Source organism: Drosophila mojavensis, unplaced genomic scaffold (assembly GCF_018153725.1).
Source record: "Drosophila mojavensis isolate 15081-1352.22 unplaced genomic scaffold, ASM1815372v1 contig_231, whole genome shotgun sequence".
In the NCBI taxonomy this organism is placed as follows: domain Eukaryota; kingdom Metazoa; phylum Arthropoda; class Insecta; order Diptera; family Drosophilidae; genus Drosophila; species Drosophila mojavensis.
Genome location: NW_025318772.1, coordinates 8,418,848 through 8,446,619, shown reverse-complemented (window position 1 = coordinate 8,446,619; position 27,772 = coordinate 8,418,848). Strand labels below are relative to the sequence as shown.

Below are 27,772 nucleotides of genomic sequence, written 5' to 3'. Positions count from 1 at the left end.
ACATGTATGTAACGAGCAGCTTTAGCTGTTTCAGCTCAAGACCAAGCACCCTGTACGCCTCTGTTTTCCTTTTGTCAGGGGGTGGCTGTGCGTATACTTAATATGTGTGTCGGATTGTGTGTGCAAAGGGGCAGGCGTGCGCTGCTGCTGCCGCTGGCAACGACGAGCAGCGAGAAGGACATGACGACGATGTGAATAGCTCGTCCTGTTAACGAGGCGACTCTTTGTCCCAGTTGCATCCGAACGCTACAGCCGTCAACTTTATCAAAAACGGGCAACGCGCAAATCAAGGTACAAAAATAAGAAAATCTTAGCAAAAGCCATGCAACTTTTGCCATACAAAATAAAAAGAAACTAAAGTTAATGCTTGCCGCAGTAGATTCAATTTGAGCAAAAGAAAGTCAAGTGAAATACATTTCAATTACAATTGGCGCTAACTCGAGCCCAGCTCGAGTTGATTTTATCGCAGACAAACCCTTTGCTGGAACTATTTATACTTTGGGTGCGGTCGCAATTTGCTTGAATTGCTGGAAATTAAACGTTTGATTTGAGTGCGTGTCAAATGGTTTGACAATGGCCGAAGCGTAAAGAAATTTTTGTTATATAAGTGCGAAAACTGTGTGTGAAATTTTCGTTTGCACTGAAAAATGTATCTGCATGTATACCAAAATGAAATTTCAATTCTGTATCTATAACTGGGACGACGCGAAGCTGCGGAGTCTGCGTTCTGCGCAGCCTTCAAAAAGCACAGCTGGTGGCTGGCGAGGAATGGGCTTGGGTGTGTGTGTGAGTGTGGGTGCTGCAGAAATCTGTTTTGGCACTGACCTAGACTCCGCCGGCTGACTCTTGTTGAGCCTGTGCACGCAAATACTTGTTGCATGCAAATGCCATGGCATGCTTCCCAGACCTCCATCCAGCCCCCCGACCCCAAATTCATTTTGTATACCCTCAAAGCCGCTGAAGATGTGCAAATGGGGTATATTAGGGGAAGAGGCGATTGAACACTTGGAGCATCAGCTACATTCCTGATGAATATCGACAGTCATTTCTGTTAAGGGTGTATTAGCCAAGAAGAAGAGGCTAGAAAAAGCTGAATACCGCTCAATGTCATTATATTTAAATGGGGTATACTGGCGTGGGATTAAAGTGGAAGGAACTGAACACCGTATATATAAAGCATATATTTTTATTCTGATTTATTTTGATAATCCAAATCCGATTGCGATATAATTTTATTTTATTTGTTTTTAATATCATCTTATAGCAACATTCATGACATTATGTATGAAATAGCATGCACCCGATTGCAATCATTATTAATATTTTTAGAAGACATTATTCGAACACTCGAATAGTCAGAGACATGAAACTCTATATTCAATACAATATTGAAATAAAATAGATATGTATTTTATTTAGTTCATTGATCAATTATCATCTTCGATCAATGCCTCGATTCCCAGCCGTAGACTGGGTATTTTGCAGGCAGTCAGTCACTTAACGTCGACTTTCGCTTGAATGAGCTGACACTGGCTCAATAGTAGCATGCCATTAACTCGAGTCTGTCCTTGCAGCTGCCGGCCACACGATGGTGACCAATGCGACGAACAACAACAATCTGCAGGCGAACAACAATAGTTCGACGCCGAACAACAACAACGATGGTTTTGACATTGACCAGGACGATGGCCTGCAGGACCTCGGCCTGCCCGTCTCCGTCCAAACGTTCCTGTGGCGCCAAATAGCGCCCTTCATCAGGCCGCGACTGGGCAAGCTGCATGAGGCCAGCTGCATGGTAAGTGTGTGTCAAGCAAAAGGGAAAATCGAATGAAAAATATACGAACAAATTGAAATGAGAGCAAAAAAAAAAAAAACCAAACAAACAAACAACTAAAAACTTGGCTAAAAAAAAAAAAATACCTTACCAAAGGTGTGGTACTAAGCCTCTTCCTCAATGGAAACTAACAAAGTAATGAAATGGAAATAAGTTGAAATGAGCAGAAATTAACTTTGGCCTCGCCGGAGCTGATATACCCTTACAGTTGACTATGAAAATGGTGAGAAAAACTAGTCTTATAGCCATCTTATAGAGATGTCCGATTTAGTTATGAATCAGGAAAATGTCTGGAAAGCCTTAAAAATCCGTAAAAGTGTACAGCTTGTGCATAGCTCGTTCTCAAACTAGCTGTTCAGGAGATATAAGAATCACATGAGCTCGACAGGTGCAGAGCTGCCAAACTGTTAGTTTCCTTCTAAATCTTGCTTTATGTTTCATCTGCATCTATCTATGCTATCTATTTTATCTTTGATTTTAGTTAATATTTATGCAATGGGCATATCCCTCTCACGAAGAATTCCAAAGCACTGTCTTCTTAAATAGGTGATCTCCAGAATTGTCCAGAGGATCCATACATCCAATCGATTTGCGAAAATTCAAACTTTTTCTAAGCTGTTGCTTGTTTTAGCTTTAGTAAAATTGAGCGTAGAAGAATACTATTGATCTACTTAGTTTAGCTTGACATTTCTTTAATTATTATACATATATTGAGTATGTGTCTCTTACTTCAATAAATAGCAAAACCAATACGGAACAAAACATATATACTTTTTATACAGACATACAAAATTTCCCCAGCAAAAATTAATGTAAAAACAATATATGTTTTTTTTTTTTTTTTGTTACATAGTATGTATAATATATTACATATTACATATGGATACAAGTTTCGTTCTAAGAATTTCATATGGAATCTGAGAAGTTCTGAAAGATATTCATATTTAACATTAACAATGTTAAATGTGAGAGAAAGCTATGGAACAATAATATATGAGATATGGGCAACATTTGAATAGCATATGCAGGGGTATATATATATAATGAGTTGAATTGAACTAATGATTAATTGATTGACTGATTGATTGATTGATTATGATGGAATTGTGCTGTAAATTCGCTATGCGTGTTTTTCTTTTTTGTTTTGTTTTTTGTTTTTGTAAGGATGGACTCTATATAACTGTACCCATTGGCACAATCAATTGAACGTCTTTTACATACAAACATATCTATATATATATTTCATTTATATAAATACATATATGTATATGTGTGTATGTATGTTATGATTTATATACAGTTTTTAGTTTACTTTACTGCTCAAAATTCGAAATCTTGAATATATGAATTTGATGTTTGACCTTTTATTTGTTTTTTTATACACACTCTTGCATACAACTTTTACAATTTCTTTTCTACTAACACACGCTCTAACCACTAAACACCCAACACCCAACAACCACGACCACGACCACGACCACAACAATAATAACAACAACAACAATTATTATGCTTTTAACATACAACAAACTGTACAAATGAACATTGTAAAATCTCTCGCAACTTGTCTAAATCTGAATGTAGTTTTGTCAACACGCACCGGGACACCATGTAAGTTATAAATGTTATAAATGTACATAACAACTAATACTAACATATAAATCTATAACTAATTGCGATAATCTAACTCTTCTGAAAAATAACTTATTTTTATTCTATATATACTTTTCTTTTTCTGTTCGTTCTGCATGCTTTGAGCTCTGATTTGCATTGATTTGTATAGAAATCTTATTCTGCCTAATATCATATAATATAGCTTGACAAATCGTTATATATATATTTGTGCTTTTTTTTCCCCCTCGATCCGACTACTTACGCATATGCATAATAGGAATCCAAAGAAGCTTGTAAGGTATGTCTATATATCTTTTGAATTAGTCCTTCACAACGACTCCTTCACTCTTCGCTCTTTCAGTCCTTCGAGAAGGTTCTCGTGCAGAACATTCAGTTCGGACTCTCGCCACCGTTGACCAAGGCGCTGAGCGCCATACCACGTTGGCGTCTGCTGCAGGGCGCCCTGCCGCATGTCATGCACGCCTGCGCGTCGCTGCTTTACTGTAAGTCCTTATGCTCTGCGCACGCAATTGGAAAAGGGTATATTAGCTAGGGACATACGACAATTGAAGATATATGATTAGAGGCTACCATTGCAGGAGACTACGATCTGCAGATTATGATGTGCTGTCATACCTTGTACGAAAAATTGACGATGATATATTTTGATTTGACACATTTCTTGCCTGGCAGCATTGTGGTTTGAGACATTTCATTACATAATACATTTTAGGTTGGACTGCTAAGACTTGGGCTATGAATTGAGTATACGTACATCAGATACCGTTACAAATTACTAAAATTATTTGCTTCTCCACGATCTAAAGCTTTCTTCGATCTACAAATCTATTATTGTCTAAATTCTACAGGACAGAATCAGAAGATACACTCGACTTCTAATTGCAGTTCTTATTTCGTTTTACATTTCGATTCTATATGATTGATTACATTGGTTTATAGGTAACACGGTCGAATCATCATTTAGTTCCAATAAAGGCCGTCCTCCTTATTTGGTCCCGGCAGGTATTATTTGCCATTAAGGTTGCTAGAAATAGACGAATCATTTAATATGTGGCAATCCTGTAAAGGGTATTGAGGAGTTACCTTGCACAACTTGAAAAATTGAAAAGCCAATAGCCACTATGATATTTTTTAGATAAATTTTGAGGGCTACTTTCTCGGTCATAAGTCGAAAAATCCTTGCCCACATGAGCGAAAAGTTTATCTACGACACCCTCAAATTTGCCAAGACTTTTAAGATTGTACTTTTCAGACTCGGAGCCTATAACGAAGTTATCGTATAGAGCCCAGTAAATATAGCCGTCAAACTTCTGCACCAAGACTAACAGCTCGCGTCGCTGGTAGTTGGTTAGACGATGAATAACCTCCAGTCCGAGGAAGAACTCTCCGTTCTGACTCACAAAGACTCCCAATCTTCCGAACCGTCGAATCGGTTCTGGATGACAAGCCAGCCGGGTCCTGTTACCTGAGAATCGCATAAAACGTTAAACGATATTACACCGCGAATAGTAAGTGTGCTTACATAATCTGTTATCCGTGAGGAAGGTAATTTGAAAGCCCAATAATCCTGATTAAAGCACTGTTGATAATATTTTTCTTGAAGGCCATTTGAAACCAGCGACTGTAAATTCTCTACTCTGAGTCCATTGAAATCCAGTTGGATTGGATTTTATTATCTGTTGACAAAGTTGGTCTTGCATTCGATTGATCATTCCAGACCAATTCTATTTTCTTCGCTCTGGCAATTATATTATATGACTTGGGGTAATTATATTTTCAGGTCACGTCCTTCGAGAGGGTTCTCGTGCAGAACATTCAGTTCGGACTCTCGTCACCGTTTTTTAAGGCAGCGATTTCTTTCATTTACAGAGTTCAGAATTTGGTCTAAACTCAACTATTATTGTCAAGACTTTTTTCTGAACTAATCGAACTGAGATTAGCTCGGGGAACTGAGTCCATAACACAACTGCACAGAATAAACAATCATTCCAGTGGGTTAATTAAAGCACTTCGACTTTTGCTTGCACTTTTTATTTCGATTTATATTTCGATTTTATATGATTGAAAAATATATTTCAATATTGACCCACAGGTCGAATCAGCATTTTTGTTGCTCTATTAGACCTCATTTTGTACCAGTGCATGCTCGATATATCATCCACATCCGTTCGGAAATATTTGCCATTAAGGTTGCTGGAAATGCACGAATTGGATTAAATATGGCAACATTACAGGTCTATTGAGGAGTTACCTTCCTAACAGTAAGCCCTTGTAATACCAATAGCCGCCATGATATTTTTGAGAGAAGCCTTTATGGCTATTTTCTCGGTCATAAGTCGAAAAATCCTTGCCCACATGTTTGGCCAGTCTTTCTTGCATACCTACATAGCGACCGACGTTTTTCAGCCTGTAGTTTTCAAACTCAGAGCCTATGTAAAAGTTATCGTATCGAGCCCAATAAATATCGTTATTAAAAGTCTGCACATAGATATACAGCTCGTGTCGTTGAAAACTGGTCAGCCGATAAATTTTCTCCAGTCCGAGGAAGAATTCCCCGCTCAGGCGCCCAAAGCCGTTTCGATATTCAGACCAACTCCTATAAAAATCTTCGGAGCCGTCGAATCGGTTCTGGATGACCAACCAGCCGGGTCCTGCTGTCTGTGAATCGCATAAAACGCTAAACGGATCCAAACCGGGCAGAGAAATTGTTGTTATGCCCGTAAAAAGGCCTAAGTTAGCGCAGCTAGTGTGTGGTCTTTGCGGAGGATCTGTGGGTGGCGGAGGATCCGTGGGTGGCGGTGTCGACGGACAAGTTGGAGGTGGCCTTGGTAATTGCAGCTGATTAAAGCACTGTTGGTAAGAGTTTAGACCCATATTCGCTTCTTGAAGCATATTGGCAACAAATGACTTCAGGCTCAGTGTGCTGGATAGAAGGTCCGCCAGTTCATTTTTTAAAGTCCATTGGATCTCATTATAATTGGGTTGAACTACCACTTGACACGATTGCTGCTGAAGAATCGCGATCGATGCGTTAAGTGCCAAAATTTCAGGATCTCTATTCGGTTGACTATTTAGGATCGCTTGCAATTCGAAAACTCGTTTCTCCAGTTGTATCTTGATTTGTAGCAGAACTTCATAGCGTTGAGTCAAATGCATGAGACTCTAGACCGCCAATGGAATAATAGTATATTTGATGTAACTTAGGTAGACTCACACTCAACTCACCACGCACTGAGCCCTGATGGCTATCAATGATGTTGCCAAAATGGCAAAAATTAGCAAAATTTTCATTTTTCAATGCGCCTAAAGAAACATTCGCTTCTAAAGCTAAAAGTGAACTGAAACAAAGCCCTTTTCCTATGCTATAAGCCAACTGTAATGGAGTTAAATAGCAATGTCAAAGTGGAACTGGAACCGTATTGATTAGTCACAAACTTTTTCTGCTATATGGAAGACATCGGGGCTGAGGGAGAATTCATCTCGACTGTTGCTAATTGAGGAATCCTTTATCTTTTTAAAGACAAGGCCAGGCGGGGCTTTCTATTCTCGTCGCTCTGGCAATCATTTTATATGACATGGGCAAATCATATTTTCAGGCCGCGTCAAGGACATGCAGGCGATTGGGCCCGTCGAGACGAAACTGTTGTACACAATGCAATGGATATTACTTTATGCCGCCGAGGAGTGCGCCGATGATGAGGGCGGCGACGAGCTGGGCTTAGGCGACGTTGCGGAGCCCAAGGCCAAGGCTATGGATCAGTATTTGTTTTCGGTGCCAACGATAACAGTGAGCGATCTCAACTTTATATCTAATCTAAGATCTCACTTGACTAACGCCATTTACAGCTCTTTGTGTATCTGTTTGCGCCCATCATACACCACTTGAAGGAGTCGGACTTTCAAAACATTCGGTTAGAGAACGGCATCAAGCTGTGGCAGGGCATGTGGGACAATCGGGCCCCGGGTGCTCCCTGCTTCACAGCGCCTGTCAAGCCGAAGGCACGTAATTTGCTATGCGCACCCACGCCAAAGGGCTCGACCGACGTGATTCAGGGTCGCAAGCATTCGCTGGGACCCGACGCCATGTCGCCCAAGGCGGACTCGCCACAGAGCGGCCTCAGCGACTATGGCCAACAGGACGAAGAGGTATAACTTAAAAAACACAAAGCACTCAATTAGAGTTGTTAACTGATCTGGGTTTCACTTAGGGCTCCTGGGTGTCCTCGCCCAAGGAGTTCTTTCCCGAGACCATACCCGAAGAAGCGTCGAGCGTGGAGGACGAGCGCGTGGTCATCTTTCGATTGCCCTCTACGCCGCAGCTCATGGATAACTCGTTTTTTACGGTACGTAACTTTACAGATATAGCTTTGATTTCCTAAACTCTTTTATATGTAGGCTGATGCCAGCTTGCTGCAGCAGCAACAGCAACAGCAGCAGCAGCAGCAGCAACAACAATCGCAGAGTCGTCGCGGCAGCCACCAATCGATGAACTCTAGGGATAAGGAGAAGCCCTCAACCAAGTTTGAGTTCGATCAGCAGGAGCTGACCCGGGGTGCCTCCATGAAGGAGAAACGCAGTGCTTCCATAGAAAAAGAATCGGATACGGATAAATCGGAGAGCGGCAAGGTGGATGTGTCGGCAGCTACCTTCCTCGATGTGGCCGTACTGCGCTGTCTGTTCATCGCGCATTGGCAGGAGGAGGGCATCTTCTGGAGCTTGCAGTACCTGTACAACAGGTGAATTGCAGCCGCTCAGTTGGGTATCATATTGGAGCTAAATAAGCTTCCATTTGCAGACTCAGTGAAATTGGGGAAGAGGCATCCATTACATTGAATCAACCGCGAAAACGCTCCAATTCACTGCCCATACCACAAATCGAGATCTCACTGTACCAGGGACCGGGCAGCAATAGTCGCGATAGTCCAGGCAGCTCTGTAGTCAAGGACTATATCGAAATACCGGAGCCAGCGGCCACAGTGACAGCCAGTGCAGTGGGTAAGTTATCCATCCAGCTGGCGAGCCCCATCCTAGCGTAGCCAAAATGCGCTAAGTCTAACCCAATATTTCAGAGGAAACAGCGAGCGTGCCCAGCAGCTCGGAGCGCCGGGGCAGTGAGAAGAAGAAGCGCGTCAAAATGGCCGATCTGCGGGCATTTGTCGAAACGAAAATGTTCTCAAAATCGGAAAAGAACTTGGAAAAAGTAGGGCTCGATACAAACTCTGCCAATGGCAAGAATCCACTGCAGCATGCAGTAAGCCAACAGCTAAGAGCTAACTAACTTTATAGCAATACCCCCACAGTCTTGCAAGCTAGCACACCTGCTTAGATTTCTTGTTGATACCCACTCGTTGGCAAAAGCTGTTTTCTGTTTTCATTTGTTTGGTTCATTTTTCTGTTTTCTGTGCTGTTGCCAAAGTTAACGCTGTTAGCGGACTTACGTAGCCCAATCTATCACTAATCATTTGCTGCTTCTCTTCCGTCCAGGAGTACCATCGCAGCCTGGACACAGGCGAGAAGAAGCTGTCGCGATCGGCCTCCATGATCACTCGAGAGCCAGCCAGCAATCTCATTAAGGGCAAGTCCATGCCCAGCCTAAGGTAAGCCAATGGACCCAGACACGCCTGTGACACATATAGAAACTCAATTAGGCCCGGACACAAAACTCAACTAAATTGAACTCTATTGCTAACATCTCTTTATATAAATGATATCAAACTTACTATCTTTTATGAACTGAACAACCAGCTGTCTGCTTGATAGCGGGTGAGTTTTGGTCTAGCGCTTGGTTCTACTTTTTTACTAGCTAACTACTTTCACTACTGTGTCTATATCAATATACTATATCTATATACTGAATAAACTATACTATATACCCTAAGGCTAATGCCTTTTCACCTACAAGTTTGCCTGAACACCTAAAGCCTCCCTAAAAACTATATATAAACTCTATAAACTTTCCTCTATTAGCTTGCTCAATAGAAGCTCATTGTGAATTTAACGTGAGGATTAGTTATTTACCATTCAGTTAGCTTCATATTGAGGTTAAGTGATCTAAAATGGAATTAAAATGATGCCCGTTGCAGTGCATGTTAAATTTACCATGAGCTGCTTATCCCCAACTGCTTTTATGTACGCCTCCCTCTTTTGCACGCCGTTTGTTTTAACTAATGCCACGCACCTGCGACTCTCGCATCTCCTCTACAATATGCCAGATTTTACAGATACGTAGAGCCGCCCAAGACCTCTAGGCCGCCGCAGACGACCTGCCCACGGGGCACCGCCTTCTATCCACGCAATCCCATCATTACTGTCACAGAGCATACGCCCACACCCTCGCCGGACTATATGAAGCGACAGGTGAGCCGAATGCTCCCTACGAGTATATGATCTGTCGATTAATTGTCGATGCTTTGAGCAGGGTTCCATTGACTCGCAATTGGATGCTTTGAGCAACGGCGGCAGCATCGTCGGAGCTGGTGGCAATGGCAGCGCCGGTGGTGGCAGCGGCACCAATCGCTATCGCGGACCCATGCTGCGCTCCCACACCGATTCCCACATAGACTACACGGGCGTGGATGAGTCGGAGGCGCCTGGCTCCTCCTTCTACATCACACGCGACGGCGGCATCGACTATGAGATCGTGCTGCTGGCTGTGAGCAGCGTATTTAAGCGCGATCCATCCCAAGTCTGCTCCCTGCGCGTCCTCGAGGCAGGCCTCAACATCTGCGAGCTGCTTATCGAGATGGGCGTACTAAAGCTGGGCGAGCATCCGCACGAGATATCGATGGGCATAACTCGACGTGCGCTCCAAGTGCTCGGCTGCCCACATGGCTGCAACGATGGTGAGTGGCTAGGCTGCCTGTGGAGTTACTCGGGGCATTCGGTCCTCAAACTCAACTCATCTCATCCACCTTTGCAGGCGTTCGAGGACCACCCGCTGACTTCCTGCGCAATCAGTGCCAAAAGATCATCTCGCGCATGCTGCGCCAGGCCGGGCAGCGCACCAAGCGTCATCTACAGGAGATGGTGAAGACATCGCCGCTGCCGGAGCTCATAGACTACTTTCATGCGTTTCTCGCCTTCTGCGTGGATCCCAGCTCCCTGCTCTCGCCGCTGAGTAAGTCAGGGTGACCCCCCATCCAGCAGTGCCTAGTTACTATTCTATTGATTGATGTTGCACCAAATTCCCAATTGCAAAATTGTCCATGATACTCTTTACTCTTCATACTCGTTCATGTAGTGGCATATAGGGCATATTAGTCCATACATGTCTGCTGTGTGGCCTCAGTTTGTATGCTTGGTGTGCTATCATGAGCTGACGTAGACACACTCCACGTTTTACAGGGTATACAGATTGTCGTTGCAGTTGCCTAGTTGTCCAATGTGTGGCCTCAATTGAAGCGAGAGCTCACAGTATATATGCACATGATCGTACTAGGTTTGGTATACTATGTATTATTAGTATACAAGTATCTATGTTTTACAGGGTATATAAGTATGTATGCAGTTGGGTATTTGTAGTTTTAGTGTGAATGTTTTTCTGTTTTTTTTTGTTTTTTTTTTTCATAAACAGCATTGAGCTGAGTTAAATATATTTTCAACTTCAACTTACTTAATTATATATAATCTGTATATATGCATATGCTCAACTCCAGTTCCGATTCCAATTCAATCGTGAATTTCTCTATTTGTGGGCGAGTATTGTGCAGTCGGTTGCCTCCGACTACTTTACGTATTTATATCGTACTATTATTATTTGTGGAGCTCTGTCTGTATCTCTTTTTCTCTCTCACACAATCTCTAACTATGTATCTAAATATATTTCACTGTGTGTGTGTGTGTGTGTTCGATGTTGCATGCAACGAGTTTTGCTAATGCTTTTGAGTTGTAACACCTCCCTCCCGCCCCCGTTTGTTGCCTCTGACCTCCTCCAAAATACTCGTACGTTGTATATATATGTATGTATGTATGTATATATAATGATGATGCATATAGCTCATAAACGTCAGAGTGGATATAAAAATGCTAACACCGATCTTGGCGGTGTACCAGGTCAGGGCGGCTATTCCAGCAATTTTAGCGGCGGCATCAGCGGCGGAGCCGAGGGTCAAGTGGTTGGCGCCATATTCAAGCAGCTGGTCAGCCGATTCGTGGAGGCCAGCAAGGATCTGAAGCTGCCCGAGAATGTGGCGCTCTATGGCGACATACGACAGCTGGTGACCTATGTGAAGGGCGCCCATGGCGGGCCCTTTCGTCTGGTTGCACTCAGCGGCATATTGGCGGTGACGCCGCGACCTCACAAGAAGGGGCCGACGCCGCAGACGACGAGGGTGATCAGGTGAGCCCAATAAAATAATTCGAATATTCAATCACAAATTGGGCAATCGAGAACCTAATCAACTCACCCACTGACAGGCATATACCCCAGGCGAATGCCATGCAGGTGCAGGTGGTGCAGAGTGATGACAATCGTTCGCAACGCCGATTGCTGCTGAAGAAGCGCAGCACCTCCTCCGCCTGCGCCGTGGTGAGTCTTCAACTCTAGTCCACAACGTGGTGTTGAGCCCTTTCGGTCTTCCCTTTGCAGAGCCTGCTGGAGACGGAGCCCTGCGATGAGCACTACAAGACCAGCCAGTCGCCCCTGAGCAACTTTCGACGTCGCACCACGGGCGTACGGCCGACGCTGACGCCGCGGCACAGCGAGCGGGCGCTGCTCTCCGATTCGACGTCCAGCTCGGAACGCAATTCGCTGGGACGGCTCAGCGGCTTGGTGCGCTGGTTTCGCGGCACGCCCAAAGAGGCATCATCGATTGATCTGGAAATTGGCTCGCTCAATCCAGAGATATCATCGACATTCATGCGGCACGCCTCGCTGAAGATCCAACGGGGTCGTTCGAGCGACGGCATCGGTCGTTCCATACAGCGTGCCAAGCGACGCGTTGAGCGACGTCTGAACCGTTTCGGCGGCATTGTGAAGGGCAAAAAGAAGGTGGGCGGCATCGAAGAGACAGCCGACTATAGTCGACGCAGCTCCTCCGACATGTGCGACGGTCCGCGCGAATCCGAGGTGGTCATACTCAAGGAGCGCAAGCTGGTGCCCACCGAGCCCGTTCGCGTGGGCATGCTGCGGCTGTCCTTTCTGCTGGAGACCTGTGCGCCAGGCAGCTTTCCCGATCCCCAGCTGATCGCAGCCGTTTTAGATTTGGTATGCAATCCAAGCCCAGTTCAAGTCCATTTCATCCAACCCCCGATTCTATTTCGATACAGCCCCAAGCGCCGCTGGTGACGCGCGCCACATTCCTGCTGGAGTGCGCCCACTTCGTGCACCTGTGCAACAAGGGCCAGTGGCCCATTTGGATGAAACAGAATGTGGGCGGCTATCGCGCCTCCGGCGCCAACATCAATCCCGCCCAGATGAAGCAGCAGGTCAGCCAAACCAGCGCTCGTCGCACACACATCCTGCTGCGCGCCGCGGGAAAAATGTTTCATCAATGGGCTGAGATGGTGGGCGCCCGTCTGGAGGAGCTGCTGTTCACCGAACGCCTGCAGTTCGAGGCGCTGAATGCAAGTCTCACGGACCCGGAGAAACAGCGCGAGCTGCTGCAGCAGGATGAGGAGGAAGACTTCCTGGACGAGTCCTCGGTCAATCCGCATGGGAATGACTGCCCCCACGCCCTCAAGCTGATTGCCTGTGTGCTGCTCTTCGAGATTACGGCCTTCCTGCGAGACACGTACATCACGTTGCCCAAGACATCGAAGATGCTGCATCGCGACCGTCCCGCACCCTGGGAGAAGGTCTACCGGGAGGCCAACCGACGCTGGTCCATGGCACTCAGCTCCATGGGCCACTCGCAGACCTCTGCCCAGAGCCTGCAGTCCATAGCGGCGGGCAACGACGGCGCTGGCCAGACTGAGCGCAAGATCTCCTTTGTCCTCCACGAACCCGACAACGAATCGGAGAACAGCAGTAATACAACCTTGACAAAGGAGGGCGAGGAAGGTGCGTATACAACGGAGGGATCGATTGAAGCTCTATTCATTACCAAATCACTTCTCTCATCCTCATCAGCCCGACGTCCCACTGCCTCGGCTGTGCGTCCTTTCCTGCTGCGCCGCGGCACAGCGACCACAACGGGCGGCTCATTCAAGCGCCGCTCGCTCAAGCTACGCCGCAATACCAAAGACAGCAAGGATATCGAAACAGATTGTAAGACATTCAGCCAAGCGGACAAGACTCGCTCTATATGTGTACATATATCATGTTCCTTCCACTAGTTAACATGCAATCGCGCCGTAAAGTGTCTTCGCTCTCGGACCGCAGTGATACCTCCGAGCAGGGCGTCATTAGCGGCGGAGAGGAATCCCCGGGCATACTCAGCGACGATCAGCAGCCGGAGTCGCCGACGGACTCCAATGAAAACGATGACACGGCCAAGAATATGCCCTGGCTCAAGGCCGTCATCGACTTGCTTACCAGCTACAATTACTACTGCACCCACAAGGGCTACTGTCATCCGTTCTGCTACAAGCGTCACATGCGCTCCTGCACGCGGCTGATAAAGGCAACCCGAAAGGTGAGCGCCCTATCAAGGTTCCCCAATCCTGTTCTATACTCGAATATTCCCCTTCTTCGTCAGGTTTATGGCGAGGAGTTCGGTTTTACTTTCGATGCGGATCATCCCACGGTGGAGCCGACAGTCATAAGCTCGTCCAAGGCCTCGGCACGCCCACGCTCAACGCGCAAGGTATCCGAGCAGAGTTCGACACAAACGTCACCGTCAAAGCGCAAGGACAGCTTGTCAAGGAAGGATCGGTAAGTTGGCTAACAGCTATACAGAAATCCTGCCTACATCGATATGATTCTAGGATTAGCGATGATCCGGACATTGAGATGGCTGAGAAGCTGGCGCGCAGCTTCCGGCAGGAGAAGGAGAAGAAGCTGCAGGAGGAGGCACCCATCTTGAAGTTCATACGCATACACATACGCAATCTCTTTCACTTTCCGCTAGCCACCATGCTAAAGGGCGCCGTGGTGCTCAGCGAGGAGTTGGTCATAGAGGCGATGCCCGCTGCCTGGGAGCTGCTGCTGGAAACCAACCACGACACCGCCACCTCCAGTGCGGCGGTCTTTCTCATGGGCTCGGTGAAGGCACAGAACTTCGCCTTCGACATTATGCAACGAGCGCTGAAGCACAAGAATCCGGATATACGCATTGGAGCGATTCAGCGGTATTTGGTACTGTGGAAATGCCGCTTCCACGTCTGGCCGCGCATGGAGGAGAACGCACACGATGCCACGTTCAAGGTGCCGCCGGGTGGCATTGAGTTTACGTTGCCCTCGCCCAAAATTGGCATTGAGAGCCTGCCCGTTGTGGATCCGCCCTGGATGCCCGTGCAGCAGACCAAGGACATGGACATGACCCTAAACCAGGACAGACATGTGAGTGGACAGGGGCTCAGTCCTGCCAGGCCCAATATCAATTCATGATCGAATCATTTCAGCGCTCCCTGGTCACAGCCACCAAGAGCCGCAAGATGCAGCAAACGGAGGCGATACGCAATGCTCTGCGCCAGCAGCGCGACAAGCAGCGAGCGGAGCGTCATAGTTTCCTCATCACCATGATACCCATCAGCCAGCAGGCCTCCCATGAGCCGGGCATGGAGCATGAGGATCATGAGATCGAAGAAGATTTGGATGGCACCCGTGCCTCCTCGCATCTGCATCACGCCCACTCGCTCTTCCCCTCGGTGCTGTGCTCTTCGGTAATGCAGATTGTCGGCTGCTTGGACGATGCAGCCATCGGATCTGATGGCAACGCTGTCTACGAGGTGGCCTACCAGGTCATCTGGGTGTGCCTGGTCGAAGAGTCCGCCCTGTTCTTGCGCTATGTGTTCGAGCGCTTGACTCGAGATCGACAGGATCAGATGTTCAAGCTCTTGCGACATTTGATTCGCTTTGTGCCTCGCCTGCCCCAACAAGCTGCCTTTGCTCTCTACAACTCCATCATTGGCTACATCATGTTCTATGTGCGCTCCTCCAACGAGCTCAAGCAGGAGGTGGGCTCAACCCGAAGCATCTCTCTTCCACATAATAGCTAACTCCTTGTCTTTGCAGCTCGTTGGCTCGGCCTTGTCAGTTTTGTGGATGGTGGTGCACTCTGTGCACGGCATCATGTTCAAGGATCTGAAGCAAATATTGCGCAAGGAGCAGTGCGATGCCTCGATTCTGCTCACAGCCAATGTGCCCGCTGCCAAGAAGATCGTGGTGCATGGACCGGCCGATGATGACTACAACATTCCATCGCAGTTTCCCGTGCAGGAGGATACGCTCTTCTGCCAGCTGCTGAAGGAGGCGTTAGACTACTATCCCATTGACGAGAAGAGCATTAACCACTATTGTCTGGTGGACTACAAGAGCAGTACGTCAACGAACTATCACAGCTGAGCACTTCTACTAAAACTAATCGAAATCTATCTCATTTCGCAGACAAAATACTGAATCCCAATTGGTATATACGGGACTTGTACTTCTTTAAGCGTTCCCAGTACCCGGAAGTGCGTTTGATGCTGATGCGTCCAGAGGAATCATTTCTGGCGCTGCAGAAACAAGAGTTGACCAAGAAATTTGTGGAAATCGGCAAGGTGCACTTGACGTGGGCTATATTGAAGAACGTGGACATGGTCGTGCAGCGCGTCGTCTTCCTGCACGAGGAACTGATGAAGCTGCCCTCGTTTCCGCGCAAGGCGCTCGAGGTGGACCTCGATCTGCATCATGGCGGGGAATACGGCAAGGTGTTGCTCGGCTTGGATGTGCTGCACAAGTTCATGTGGGTGCGCTTGATCGCGCGCATGTTCGAGGCAATGGCCGGAAATTTCGCCTACTCGGCGGACATTCAACTCTTCCTGAATGTGCTCTCCGGCGCGTCCATGTTGCATGCGGAGGACTCGTGCATTATGCGCTATGTGATGGCCACCTTCATCAATGCGGCGTTCAATTTCAAGAATATCTTCTCCACGAATGGCTACTTCATGATCATGCCCACCCTGCTGCAGGTGTACTCGCTTCACCAGACCAACAAGCTGATCACCACGACCATCGAGTACGCCGTAAAGCAGTTCTATCTGCTGAACCGCAAGCCGTTCATACTCCAAATGTTTGGCTCCGTTTCGGCAATACTGGACACGGATGAGGATGGCACCTATGGCGAGGCGCACAAGGTGCAATCTAGTTGCCTCTTCAACTTGCTGCTCAGCCTCGAGGATCCCTCGCCGGATCCGCTCAACATAGCCGAGCTGGTGAAGGAGCAGAAGCCCCTGAAGGCCATTGACTTCTGCTACCACGACGAGGACGATGATGTCACTGTGCTCGACTGCATCACCTTATGCGTGATGGTGGTCTCCTACTCGGCTGAGAGCACACGAGGCTACCAAATGCTGGTAGGTAGTGCCCACAGGCACACACATATAGTAGCTTTAATGTCTTACAGTCGTCTCTTTGGGTGGAGTCAAACAGAAAGCTAAGCATATCTAGATTCTATTAAGTAAATAATATGCTCACCCTCCAGTTAGTCACACTCGATTAGAGCCCCCTTGATCTAGCTAAAGATCCCCTGTAGCTGGTAGATGTAGCTGCTCTCCTTCTCAGACAATCTCGTTTAATAATCCCGTAAAATTCATGCATGTCCAACAGATCATACTGGAGGCCATATTGCCCTGTTACCTGCAGCAGATCCAGTCGCCCAGCTATATCCCGCTGCAGGGCAAATCGGAGCGGGATATCATACTCCAGTTGGCTGTAGCCATACGCACCATGGTGCACAATTGCGAGGGCTTGGCCAAGAGCTACAATGGGCCGTATCGCAACAGTCCGGAGCACAAGGGCTCGTCGCAGCGCAACTGCAGTCGCGGGCCACCCTGTTCGCCCGGCATGGACTTTGAGGAGGAGTCACACACGAAGTATGCGACAGATCCGCGCACCAAGAACATGATGGACTCTGCCGAAGACTCAGAGATGATACGCACTGAATACCGACGTCCAAGGGATGTCCTACTCTCCGTGGTTGCTGACTTCCTGACCAAGTCTACAACGCGGCTGTACGAGCTGGCCAAGAAGCTGCCGGCGAACGACAGCAAGCCCACCGAAGTGCTGGATGCCAAGTGTCACATACGCCTGGCCGACATCGCCCACTCCCTGCTCAAGGTCTCACCCTACGATCCCGAGTCCATGGCCTGCCGTGGACTGCAGCGGTATATGCAATCGGTGCTGCCTCGTGCCGAATGGTCGAACGATGCGCTGCGCAATGCTCTGGTCACGGTGTTGCGTCGCATCGACAAGGTGTTCCTCAAGATCTCGAAGAAGCCATCCATACGCCGCAATACGGACTGGGAGGCAGCAGCCGGACTGCTCAAGGGCATACACGAGACCATCATACGGCATCCATATGTGCTCCACTGGCAGCAGATGAAGACCCTCATCTCTACCGTTCAGAATCTGATCGTGAACGAGCCGGGCAGCGGTGGCATACCGGAGGGCGTGTCCAGTGCAGGTGCAGCGCTCATGTCTCAGAATCCGCCGGCCTTTTTCTGCTCGACTGTGGTGCGTTTGGTGGCCCTGCAAGTGGTTAGCCCCGTTGACTGTTTCTCGCTTGTGCAAATTTGCGGCGGCAGCGCCGAGTTCGCCACGCAGGAAAAGGCCGAAGGATTTCTAATGCATCTGATAATGCCACTGTGCTTGAAGGTCTGCTCCGGACGCGGCGTCTCCGATGTGGGCGAGCTGAAAATGAGCGATGTCTCATTTCTGCTAACCGCCGTGCTAAATGCCATGAGTCCACCCGCCGGCCGCACCGGCCAAGCCGTCTCACAGATCAATCGCGTTACGGGAGATCTACGGGCGGGCTCCCTAACATTTACGGGCAGCCGAGATGCCAAACGACCTGCCCGCATCTCGGGCTCACTATATCAGGCGGCGTTCCTTGCACTGCGCATCGTCTGCATTTGCTTCGAGAATCGTTTGTCCAACGAATGGCCGCGCATCGTGCGCGTCATGCGAGATCTGGGCCGGCGCAATGAAGCAGCGCCCGATCTATGGAGCTTCATGGAATTCGTGGTTACGCATCGCACGCCCCTCTACATTGTTCTGCTGCCCTTCATCCTACACAAGGTAAGCAAGCAGCTGCTGGCTCTGCTATCAGTGGGCGTCTTACTTACATCAATGCCTTTCAGATCTCCCAGCCGCCCATTGGCGACCACGAGCGGCACATGCAGTTCATCATTAGGGAGCGACTGCGCGGCACTCCGCCACAGGGTGGCCTCAAGTCGAAGGGCGCCCTGCTGCTGGAGCTGGCACGCGAGCTGCGCGACTTGCGCGACGAGCTAGAGGACAAGCGCTATGGTAAGTCTGCTGTCGGCTGAAGCTAGTCCTTTCTCTATTCATTTCCCCGACAGTCTCCACAGATCGCGAGAGCTCCGAGCAGAAGAAAAGCGATGCGGCGGCAGCGACCAGCGCCGCAGATGCCCACAAGTCACAGCAGCGACCCTCGCTAATATCCATTTTCACGGGCACCACCACCGGCCAGGCGACCCACTCGCATGTATCCGCCGTGCCCATCGATTCGCGCAGCGGATCTGGCGGCATTTGCACGCCCAGTGATACGCTCTCCCAGCAAACTCTGCATCCGCCACGTGAGTCTCTGTCCAGCAGCTCCACCGGTCGGGATCCACATACCACAACTAGCGAGAGCCAGAGTGGTGAGGGCGCTACTGGCTCGGCGCCCACACTGGTGGGTCAACCCACAGGCAGTGGACCCAGTGGCAGCTCAGCCCTGCCGCCGGGCATTGCCTCTCAACTTTCGCACTCGCAGTCACTGCAGCAGGCGCCTTTCAAGGCGCAGCCACCCAAATTGCGATTTGTCTCATCCGTTGAGTTTCGACACTCCTCGGGGGAGACCTCGACGACGCCACTATCACCAGAAAGTCCAGCAGAGGATAGCTCGGGCGATCACACGCGTTCGCGTCTGCAACGCTCCAAGGCGGCCAGCCGTAAAACATTCCGCCTGAAGCGCAGTCGCCTCACTCCAATGGAACCGCCCAGCATCGTAAGCAATATCTCTCATTCTCCCTCTCTCTGTCTTTCTACGGTATCTAGTCGTTATATCCGACAGGTTACCTCACTCTCTCAGGAACAGGAGCAACAGACGAAAGCCATTGGCGAAATATCCTGGGACTCGGTCTCACAGACATCATCGACATCGGGTTATCGGGATAATAATAGCCTCCAGACGGGTCTACTGTCGCCGGACGGTTCGCTGGGCGGCCTGACCCTGGGCCGTTCACCCTCGCAGCACTCGCTGCTGATGGTATTCGAAGGTCAGGACGAGGACACGCTCATTTAACAATCACAGAACGGCGACCGAGCCTACGAGCTTTAGGGACAGCCTCAATACAGTAACCTAATTCAACTTAGCTAGCCTTAATATAAATAATGCATACGAAATTAGTCGACAAATTAATTAACAAAGTTATTGTTAAGTTTCCTAGATACATATACATAATTAAGACTAGTTCTTGTTCCATTGTGTGCCCAGATTTTATATGATTTTGTAGATGAATTAGGATTAAATAAACTAACTTGGTAGCCGTTTGAAAAATTTGAATATTTCTTTCAACCGGAAAGAGAGAACAGGGAATACTCTTTGAGCTGAACGGCGAGAATCCAATACACTTATAACATGATTGTTCAGTATGTTCTTAGCATTTGAATATATTGAATATGACTTTAAGATACGAGCATAACTATGACAATTGAGATGCAACGAACAATGAATTCTAATAGGGAATTCTTTAAAAAATTATAAAAGAAAACTTTGTAGACAACTCAATCTAAGGATGACTAACTATCGACTATTTTGGCTGCTGTAGCTGCCTTTTGGCGATTCTCCTTGACCAACTTACGCCACTCCAACCACTTGGCCAACTCGGTCTGTTCGCTGATGTTGCTGCTGCTGCTGGCTTGCTGCTCCAGCTGCATGTAGTAGGCTTCGCGCAATATCTTAAAGGCCTGAATGCTATAGTATGGCTGTTGCGTGACGGGATCGAAGTATCGTGCCGGCAGTCGAGTGATGGGACAAATGCCGCACGAGTGCTTCGGTGGTCGTTTCGGACGGAAGATCGCATTGAAAGCCTTATCATTGAAATCATTTTCAAAGGTTACGAACGTGCGTTCACAGCGGCCAGTCGACTCATTCGGTTGGCCTGTTCGCGTGGGCATATTGCGAATGACGGGCATGGTCAATGAATGATAGCGTATCGTTGGACCAACGAAAACTCTCTTAGTGGGCCGTGTCTTCTTCTTCTCCAGCTCCATTTTTTGGAATTTCTCTGCAGGTATTTGGAAATACAGTTAAAGTACTATGCAGTTAACATTGGTTTATTAACAAACCCAAAGATTTTATATTCTCTTCCTCTGTTACTTTTGCCTCCGCAAGCAACTCTTCCTGTGTGGGCATATAGTCCTCTACGCGTACCTTCTTTTTCTTGCGCTTGCGTGCATCGTCTAGTTCTTTTAGTCGTATCTTTGTAGCCTGTGTTTTAATGGCCGTGGAGGTGCGTATCGACTTCCGCCCGGAGTCCAGAACCGTAAAGCGCGGACGCACTCTACGTTTGATCACGCCGCCAGCGCCCCGTTTCTTGTGCAGCGTAGCGCCAGCTTTAGTTTCCTTCTTGGCAAGCGGCTTTGCTGGCTCCTAGTTGAGATATTAATATGATATGCAAATTTATTGTACATTGGTACTTGCTTTATAGGCTTTTGTGACGACGCCTCCGCGTTTCCGTTTCTTTTCTGGCGCCTCCTCTTGATCGGATACGGGCTCATCCTGTTCGTCTATGCTGAAGTCTGAGTCAACAACATCCTCCTCCTCGTCTTTTTGGCTTTAACAACGAAATGCATTTCAATATTTAGCTACATATAACATTTAACATTAATACACTTACACATATTCCTTGTCGTCTTCTTCATCCTGAAAGCCGCCATAGGAGGTTTTGTAAAATTCATCCTCCTCTTCATCAAGCAGCTTGGCTATTTTATTGCCTGCATTGTGGCGACGCGAGCGCTCAGCAGCCATTTGTTAATAATATATATTCTTATTTAATTATTTTATTTTACTCTAACTTTTCAATTGTAAACAAACACATTTAATGACTTTCTGCTTCTTGCCAGTAGTATTTTCTCAGAGAATGCCATTCACACAAAACTGAAGAGTGGCAACGCTGGCAAATTTTATTTTCTGTATTTTAATACGATATATGTGTAAATTTATTATTTTCTATCATTAAATAGCAAAAGTTGAGTTACTTATGGCCCAAAATAATATAGAAACAATATATAAAGCAATAATTAACACTATGCATATGAATACTTCTACATTAAAAGCGCATTCAAAAGTTGCCTTATGCCGAACATTTTGACTCTTTACTCTCCCTACAATATGACGTCTCGTCGATCTTATTGCACTTTGGACTTTCTCTTGTACATATGTTGATTGGCCGCGATTTACACAGTTTTCAGTTCATATAGATCAGAGTCTTTGCAGCGAGCGGTTTAAACTAGGCCACACAATGATTAATACTGGAAAATTGGCAGGACGAACCTTGTTCATCACCGGCGCCTCTAGGGGCATTGGCAAGGCAATCGCACTGAAGGCGGCTCGCGATGGTGCCAATATTGTGGTTGCTGCCAAGACAGCCGAGCCGCATACCAAGCTGCCGGGCACGATTTACACAGCCGCCGATGAGATCGAAAAGGCTGGCGGACGTGCCTTTCCCTGTGTTGTGGATGTGCGCGATGAGCAACAGGTGCGCACTGCCGTCCAGCAAGCTGCGGCCAAATTCGGTGGCATCGATATCGTTGTGAACAATGCCAGCGCCATTTCCTTGACCAACACACCGGACACTGAAATGAAACGCTACGATCTGATGCACAGCATCAACACGCGCGGCACATTCCTGGTGTCCAAAGAGTGCCTGCCCTACCTGGAGAAGAGCAATCATGCGCACATCTTAAACATCTCGCCGCCGCTGAGCATGAAGGCAAAATGGTTTGGCCCCCATGTCGCCTACACGATGGCCAAGTACGGCATGTCCATGTGCGTGCTGGGAATGGCGGCGGAGTTCAAGGATCGCGGCATAGCCGTGAACGCCCTTTGGCCGCGTACGGCCATCCATACGGCTGCCATTGAAATGCTGACTGGTCCCGACAGCGCCAGTTGGTCGCGCAAGCCAGAGATTATGGCCGATGCGGCTTATGCCATACTCTCCCGGGAACCCAAGCAGTTCACCGGCCAGTTCTTCATTGACGATGAGGTGCTCGAATCTGTGGGCGTCAAGGATCTGACGGACTATGCATGTGTTCGTGAAAATGCAGACAACCTAATGATTGACTTTTTCGTGGAGGCTAAGGGGGCGCCAGCTGACAGTGCAACAGCGCCTGAGCCGTCTGCTGCAGCTGCACCTGCGCCTGCCACTGCTGACACTGGCGACGACAGAATACCGCAGCTTTTTAAGAAAATTGAATCTCTGCTATCTCCTGAAATCGTCGGCAAAACGCAGGCCGTATACCAGTTCAACATCAGCGGTGATAGGCAGAGCACCTGGTTTCTGGATTTGAAGAATGGTTCCGGTGCCTGCGGTAATGGCACCCCGCCAGGTGCCCCGGACGCAACGTTATCCATGAACTCGAACAATTTCTTTGACATGTTCTCGGGCAAATTGAAGGCGGCACCAGCATATATGTCAGGGAAGCTGAAGATTAGCGGAGATTTCCAAAAGGCTCTCAAATTGGAGAAACTGATGAAGGCGCTCAAGTCCAAGTTATAGATCATAAGCTTCCATAAATTTATAAAAATCGATCTAAAATAAAGACTTCAAAATATTTACAATTTTTGTCAGCTTGAAAAACTAAGCATTAAAAATACAGATCTATTACAGCTTATAAGTAAGCTAGCAAAGAGAATGCATGTATGGTTATAAAAATGTTTAGAAAAGCCTTCTCAATATTTGAGTTACCCCAATAGAAATAGAGTACGATTGTTTTCTTTTTCACTGTATCTATTTGGGTAAACGATTGCTATCGATAGTTCACAGGTAATATACCATCCCTACCTAACAGCCAACAAATGAATTCATCATGCTGTTTTGGTTCGATTGAGCAGCTATCCTTATACTTTAGTAGATTGCCGGCCAATATGTCGGTGAACGTCGATGGAGCAGCATAACATAGATTAATATATATATATATATATATGTATATAGATATATATATTACTATTACTTATACGCATCATGGCTTCGTCATCAAACAAGGTACTTTCCATACGGCGTTATCGCATAGAAGTTCAATACTAATACAATATTCGCAAAACGTAGAGCAAAACGGTGCAGCTGATTAGGTGCTTCTGCGGCTGCTCGGAGATGAGCGTTGAGGAAGTGCGTCGCATTTACACGCTCACAAATAGCATGCATCACACGCTGCTAGATCCACAGGCTGCAAAACTATTTCGACGCTACCTGGAGACGCAACGAGTGGGCGACAAAGGCGAAGCGGAACAGTACCTGGATGTCTACGAGAAGTGCGCTGAGTTCTTACAGGAGGAGCAACGAACATTTACATTAGATCATATCGAAGAGTTGCGGGATCTGGGCCTGGCCGATCACCACGAGAGTGATCTGATGCGGCGCACACGCGGAGGCCAGGATTCTGACATCAAAAGTGGTCTCAATCGCATTCAAGGCGATTGTCTGAAAGAAATTGAAGCGAGCAGCGACTTCAAGGAATTTCGAAGCGCAATACTAAAAAAAATGCAGAGAATACGTAACTAATGCATAGGCGTTGATTGCTGATCAATGCCAAATCACAGGTGCTGCCTTATGCCTTAACATTTATGAATATAACACTAATTGTAAACAAATGAAATGTTTGAGTCAACCACACTCTGCCTCAGCCGCAGCCCCAATTTAGAGCCCAGCGAAGCACATTAGTCACATTCATTAGCAACGCATCCGTGAGACGGTTAGCAGTCATAGCATAGTTAAATATTATCTACATTTTAAGCGTTCCTCACCAATGTATTCTTACAATTACTTTTATCTACGTCAATGCTCTGTATGTATGTACATTCACACATTTACAAACGTCCAATATACACAAAGAATAATTCGCTTGTTCTTATCATAGGGCAACCTTTAATCTTTGTCCAAGCGCTTTGGCTTTAATTACTTACAACCAAATCTAATCCGGTTCTACAATATTCCTCCAACGTACAGGGATAGGCTCTGACTTATGGAACCATATTTTGGATATGTTTTATATGCAATAATAAGTACAGGGAACAACGAAAATTGATCTGTGGTTTCTACATACATCATCGAGAATTTGATGGTGTACTTCTATACATATATATTCTTGTTAAGCACATAGATGATAAAACTAAACATGTATACATTGAAATATTATATATACGAGTATATATATATATATATATATATATATATGTTGAATGCTTAATAACTAAAATGCATTTAACTAGGTAAGGTAACGCTTTAGGTCTTCTTCCATGAGTAATACATTTCCATGGGTTTGTTCACCTGTCAAATTGAAGTGAAGCTCGGATTAGTTTATGGTATATACTTTCGGTATATTATAGAATTTACCTTCCAGAATTTGTCGTTGACCTGATGCAGCGTCTGATTGCCATTCAAGATGACCAACTGCTGCGGCTGCGGTGCCACGTAGATGCAAAAGTTGAGCAGGCGACAGGCTTCTGGCAGATCGGCGCCCAGGTCGAGGGTCAGGCGTATCGCTAGATACTTGCTGAGATGGTCCACAGTGGCGTTCGCTGTTGTCTTGATGTACCTTACGCAGTTGTCTTTGAGTGCACGGATCAGCTGATTATCAGGGGACATTTCTGTGGGATGGGGCTTGAAGACTAGCTCGATTTCATCATTGATGCCCAGTTCGCCGTTGCCCTCTCCCTCGGTATCGATATTCGAGTCACCCTCGGTGCGGCAATCCATTTGTGAGTCCGATTCTGATTCCTCCGAACGCTCCGACGTCATCACCGACATTGCACGCTTCGGCTTCGTGCTGCTCGAATTCGACGGGACCGGAGAAGGAGTGCTGCGCACCGAAGGAGGATTTGATGCATCATCCACTTGCATGCGATTCGATGAGGTGCTAGCGCCCGATGTGCCCGCCTGGGTGGTGGTGGTGGTGTTAGTGGCGTTGCTGCTACTGCTGCTGCTGCTGCTGACGGGCGTTGTAGTAGCTGCTGCGGCTGACGCAGCGGGTGCAGCAGCTCCAGTCGCTCCACTGGTGTCCCGGGATTCACGCTCGTTACCGTTCGTATTGCTGTTGCTGTCATTGGAGGCCGTATCGTGAGCATTCACACCACGATTAGAATTGCTGGCGTTCCCACCTCCATTGTTGTTGGCAGCGGCACCACCCCCGCCTCCACCCTTGTTGGTGCGAAAGCGTTGTGGCCGATTCTGCGACTGCAGCTTGATGCCCTCGTTGATGGAGTTCACGAGCGCCTTTTGAGATTGCGTCGGATTGAATTTGGCCATGATTTTCTCCTGCGAAGCTTCGTACTCCTCGCGACTGGGATAGATTTTCGAGATGAGTAAGTCAAAGTTGGGATCGGCGCGCAACGAACGCTTGGACACAAGTTTTTTGCGGCAAGTGGGGCACTCCTTGTTGCCGGATCGCAATGCGGTCACAATACAATCCGAGCAGAATCGATGCAAGCACTCCTTGGTGGTCATCGTTTTCTTGAGCATGTCCAAGCAAATGGGGCACATTAATTCGCTGTGTAGGCTGCGCGGAGATACGGCTATTTCTGTGCTGTCTGTGATTATTTCTTGCGGCTTGCGCTGCAGCTCATATAGGGACAGATCCCATGTTTTATTTTGCGTTGGTTCCAGCGAGGCCATCCTCTTCTATTCACTTCAATTTCTTTAACTTTTCGTTTTCACACAAATTTTCACTTTACTTTGCGTTTATTCGATATCTGTGTTGCTTAGCGTTTGTTTACCATCGAAGATGTGTTATCGAATAAATTGAAATCTGCGATACTATCGAAACAAAATCATGATATGGCAACACTGCAAGTTGTTAAAAAGATGTGTGTATGTATATATATGTATGTGTATGTTTGCATGTGTGCAGATTCTGGATCTGTTGCACTGCATATTCTGGGAGTTTTCTTTAAAGCTAATTGCATAGCTTTCATATCCAAACACAATTTGACAATACGTCAACACTCTAACTGCAGCCATGTTTGATTGACAGGCGTCACTCAATTGCGCCGCATTCTTTAAAACATTTGACAGAATCGCGCCAAATATGGCTTAAATATCGCATAGCCGTTAACTGAATTGCAGTCGCCTGGAATTTGTGCCAATTGCCAAATTGATGCACTACTTGCTGGTGTCTCATCGCTCGCATACTTCAGACACTTCTCTCCAGCCATGCCAAGGCATAGTCGCTGCGTCAGTCTGACTTTCCTTCAACTCAATTGCCTGTCACTTTAGACAATGGCTATGCATGCATTCAAAGCCCAAGTGACGTAGCAGTTAGCTAATGTGCATATGCAATACATACATATATGGTTATACAGTGTAAGAAATGTGGGTAGCAGTTTGTAATTAATTGTTCAATAGTTCAATAGTTCGAGTTTAATATTTTGGTTATTATTATATTTCCCTTGTCAACATTTTTAACAAAAATTATTCTCAATTTAGGAAAATAAAAAATAATAATTTACTAAAAATGTTTTATTGGCTATGGCATTATTTCAAGTGTATGTGAGGCGCCACATTGCTGGACATTTAAGCGCGTGACAAGTAAAGACATTTGTCAACTGACATGGCCAAATGCTGGCTAATGCCAAGGCCCGCATTGCACCTTTTAACTGCCTCATTAGGGGCATAGCTAATGAGCGGTACGTGTAGGCGTGCCCACAAATTTTCTCTGCCTTACTGCCAATCATCATCACCATCATCATCGTTATCATCATCATCAACAACAGCATCCCGAACATTATCCATTTATCGAGGCTCGCTGACTCTCGACACCAATTGAACCATTGCACCCACACGACGCTTGAGGATCAGTGCTCTGTCCTCGATTCCAGCTGTGGCACAGGTTCATGACCCAAATGCTGACCAAATGCCAGCGCTTCCTACTTTCAACATGAAGCAGCGAGAGAGACGTCGGTTCTAGCATTCCCAAGCTGAGTTTGCGTTTTATTGACA

At 47.1% G+C, this 27,772-nt stretch overlaps 6 protein-coding genes across 7 annotated transcripts; 3 read left to right on the top strand and 3 right to left on the bottom strand.

The window, feature by feature from the left end:
* The first annotated feature begins 218 nt into the window (after window positions 1-218).
* LOC6575347 (protein unc-80 homolog) lies at window positions 219-20,108 on the top strand. Of its 2 annotated transcripts, none has more exons than XM_032728185.2 (31): window positions 219-291; window positions 1,575-1,795; window positions 3,419-3,445; window positions 3,726-3,746; window positions 3,810-3,951; window positions 7,066-7,256; window positions 7,316-7,615; window positions 7,678-7,812; window positions 7,865-8,205; window positions 8,265-8,464; window positions 8,539-8,720; window positions 8,954-9,066; window positions 9,215-9,232; window positions 9,691-9,826; window positions 9,888-10,311; window positions 10,389-10,586; window positions 11,522-11,807; window positions 11,885-11,993; window positions 12,057-12,674; window positions 12,737-13,469; window positions 13,539-13,676; window positions 13,745-14,043; window positions 14,107-14,282; window positions 14,336-14,909; window positions 14,972-15,526; window positions 15,585-15,888; window positions 15,957-16,906; window positions 17,160-18,629; window positions 18,692-18,860; window positions 18,914-19,563; window positions 19,630-20,108. In XM_032728185.2, the coding sequence occupies exons 2-31, from the start codon at window positions 1,589-1,591 to the stop codon at window positions 19,858-19,860; spliced, it is 9,897 nt and encodes a 3,298-aa protein (XP_032584076.1). In that variant the 5' UTR covers window positions 219-291; window positions 1,575-1,588; the 3' UTR covers window positions 19,861-20,108. The 2 variants fall into 2 exon arrangements, with proteins under 2 accessions (XP_032584076.1, XP_002001359.3); XM_002001323.4 differs by having other exon boundaries at window positions 9,682-9,826; window positions 11,465-11,807; window positions 11,885-11,996.
* On the bottom strand, window positions 5,462-6,813 carry LOC26527675 (ficolin-2). The gene is made up of 3 exons (XM_015167933.3): window positions 6,695-6,813; window positions 5,721-6,631; window positions 5,462-5,662 (listed from the first exon to the last, which is right to left on the bottom strand). Exons 1-3 carry the CDS (start codon window positions 6,758-6,760, stop codon window positions 5,545-5,547), a joined length of 1,095 nt encoding a protein of 364 aa, XP_015023419.1. The 5' UTR covers window positions 6,761-6,813; the 3' UTR covers window positions 5,462-5,544.
* Window positions 20,109-20,208: 100 nt separating the features above from the next.
* LOC6575346 (vacuolar protein sorting-associated protein 72 homolog) lies at window positions 20,209-21,695 on the bottom strand. Its single transcript, XM_002001322.3, has 4 exons — window positions 21,458-21,695; window positions 21,262-21,394; window positions 20,907-21,210; window positions 20,209-20,845 (listed from the first exon to the last, which is right to left on the bottom strand). Exons 1-4 carry the CDS (start codon window positions 21,586-21,588, stop codon window positions 20,358-20,360), a joined length of 1,056 nt encoding a protein of 351 aa, XP_002001358.1. The 5' UTR covers window positions 21,589-21,695; the 3' UTR covers window positions 20,209-20,357.
* A 259-nt stretch (window positions 21,696-21,954) lies between these two features.
* LOC6575345 (hydroxysteroid dehydrogenase-like protein 2) lies at window positions 21,955-23,400 on the top strand. Its single transcript, XM_002001321.4, has one exon. The coding sequence runs from the start codon at window positions 22,082-22,084 to the stop codon at window positions 23,336-23,338; it is 1,257 nt and encodes a 418-aa protein (XP_002001357.1). The 5' UTR covers window positions 21,955-22,081; the 3' UTR covers window positions 23,339-23,400.
* A 234-nt stretch (window positions 23,401-23,634) lies between these two features.
* On the top strand, window positions 23,635-24,675 carry LOC6575344. The gene is made up of 2 exons (XM_002001320.4): window positions 23,635-23,824; window positions 23,888-24,675. The coding sequence occupies exons 1-2, from the start codon at window positions 23,804-23,806 to the stop codon at window positions 24,338-24,340; spliced, it is 474 nt and encodes a 157-aa protein (XP_002001356.1). The 5' UTR covers window positions 23,635-23,803; the 3' UTR covers window positions 24,341-24,675.
* Window positions 24,676-24,865: 190 nt separating this feature from the next.
* On the bottom strand, window positions 24,866-26,557 carry LOC6575343 (E3 ubiquitin-protein ligase RING1). The gene is made up of 2 exons (XM_002001319.4): window positions 25,172-26,557; window positions 24,866-25,105 (listed from the first exon to the last, which is right to left on the bottom strand). The coding sequence occupies exons 1-2, from the start codon at window positions 26,447-26,449 to the stop codon at window positions 25,061-25,063; spliced, it is 1,323 nt and encodes a 440-aa protein (XP_002001355.1). The 5' UTR covers window positions 26,450-26,557; the 3' UTR covers window positions 24,866-25,060.
* Between the last annotated feature and the right edge of the window lie 1,215 nt (window positions 26,558-27,772).

Coding starts and splice junctions, on each gene's coding strand:
- LOC6575346 (XM_002001322.3), bottom strand. CDS start 21,588: ATGGCTGCTGAGCGCTCGCGTCGCCACAATGCAGGCAATAAAATAGCC. Junction 21,211..21,261: donor TCGTCACAAAAGCCTATAAA/GCAAGTACCAAT, acceptor TATCTCAACTAG/GAGCCAGCAAAGCCGCTTGC. Junction 20,846..20,906: donor AGAGAATATAAAATCTTTGG/GTTTGTTAATAA, acceptor AAATACCTGCAG/AGAAATTCCAAAAAATGGAG.
- LOC6575343 (XM_002001319.4), bottom strand. CDS start 26,449: ATGGCCTCGCTGGAACCAACGCAAAATAAAACATGGGATCTGTCCCTA. Junction 25,106..25,171: donor TCAACGACAAATTCTGGAAG/GTAAATTCTATA, acceptor TCAATTTGACAG/GTGAACAAACCCATGGAAAT.
- LOC26527675 (XM_015167933.3), bottom strand. CDS start 6,760: ATGAAAATTTTGCTAATTTTTGCCATTTTGGCAACATCATTGATAGCC. Junction 6,632..6,694: donor CCATCAGGGCTCAGTGCGTG/GTGAGTTGAGTG, acceptor TTGGCGGTCTAG/AGTCTCATGCATTTGACTCA. Junction 5,663..5,720: donor AAGGGCTTACTGTTAGGAAG/GTAACTCCTCAA, acceptor GTGCATTTCCAG/CAACCTTAATGGCAAATATT.
- LOC6575344 (XM_002001320.4), top strand. CDS start 23,804: ATGGCTTCGTCATCAAACAAG. Junction 23,825..23,887: donor TGGCTTCGTCATCAAACAAG/GTACTTTCCATA, acceptor CGCAAAACGTAG/AGCAAAACGGTGCAGCTGAT.
- LOC6575347 (XM_002001323.4), top strand. CDS start 1,589: ATGGTGACCAATGCGACGAACAACAACAATCTGCAGGCGAACAACAAT. Junction 11,808..11,884: donor CAGACGACGAGGGTGATCAG/GTGAGCCCAATA, acceptor ACCCACTGACAG/GCATATACCCCAGGCGAATG. Junction 16,907..17,159: donor CACGAGGCTACCAAATGCTG/GTAGGTAGTGCC, acceptor CATGTCCAACAG/ATCATACTGGAGGCCATATT.
- LOC6575345 (XM_002001321.4), top strand. CDS start 22,082: ATGATTAATACTGGAAAATTGGCAGGACGAACCTTGTTCATCACCGGC.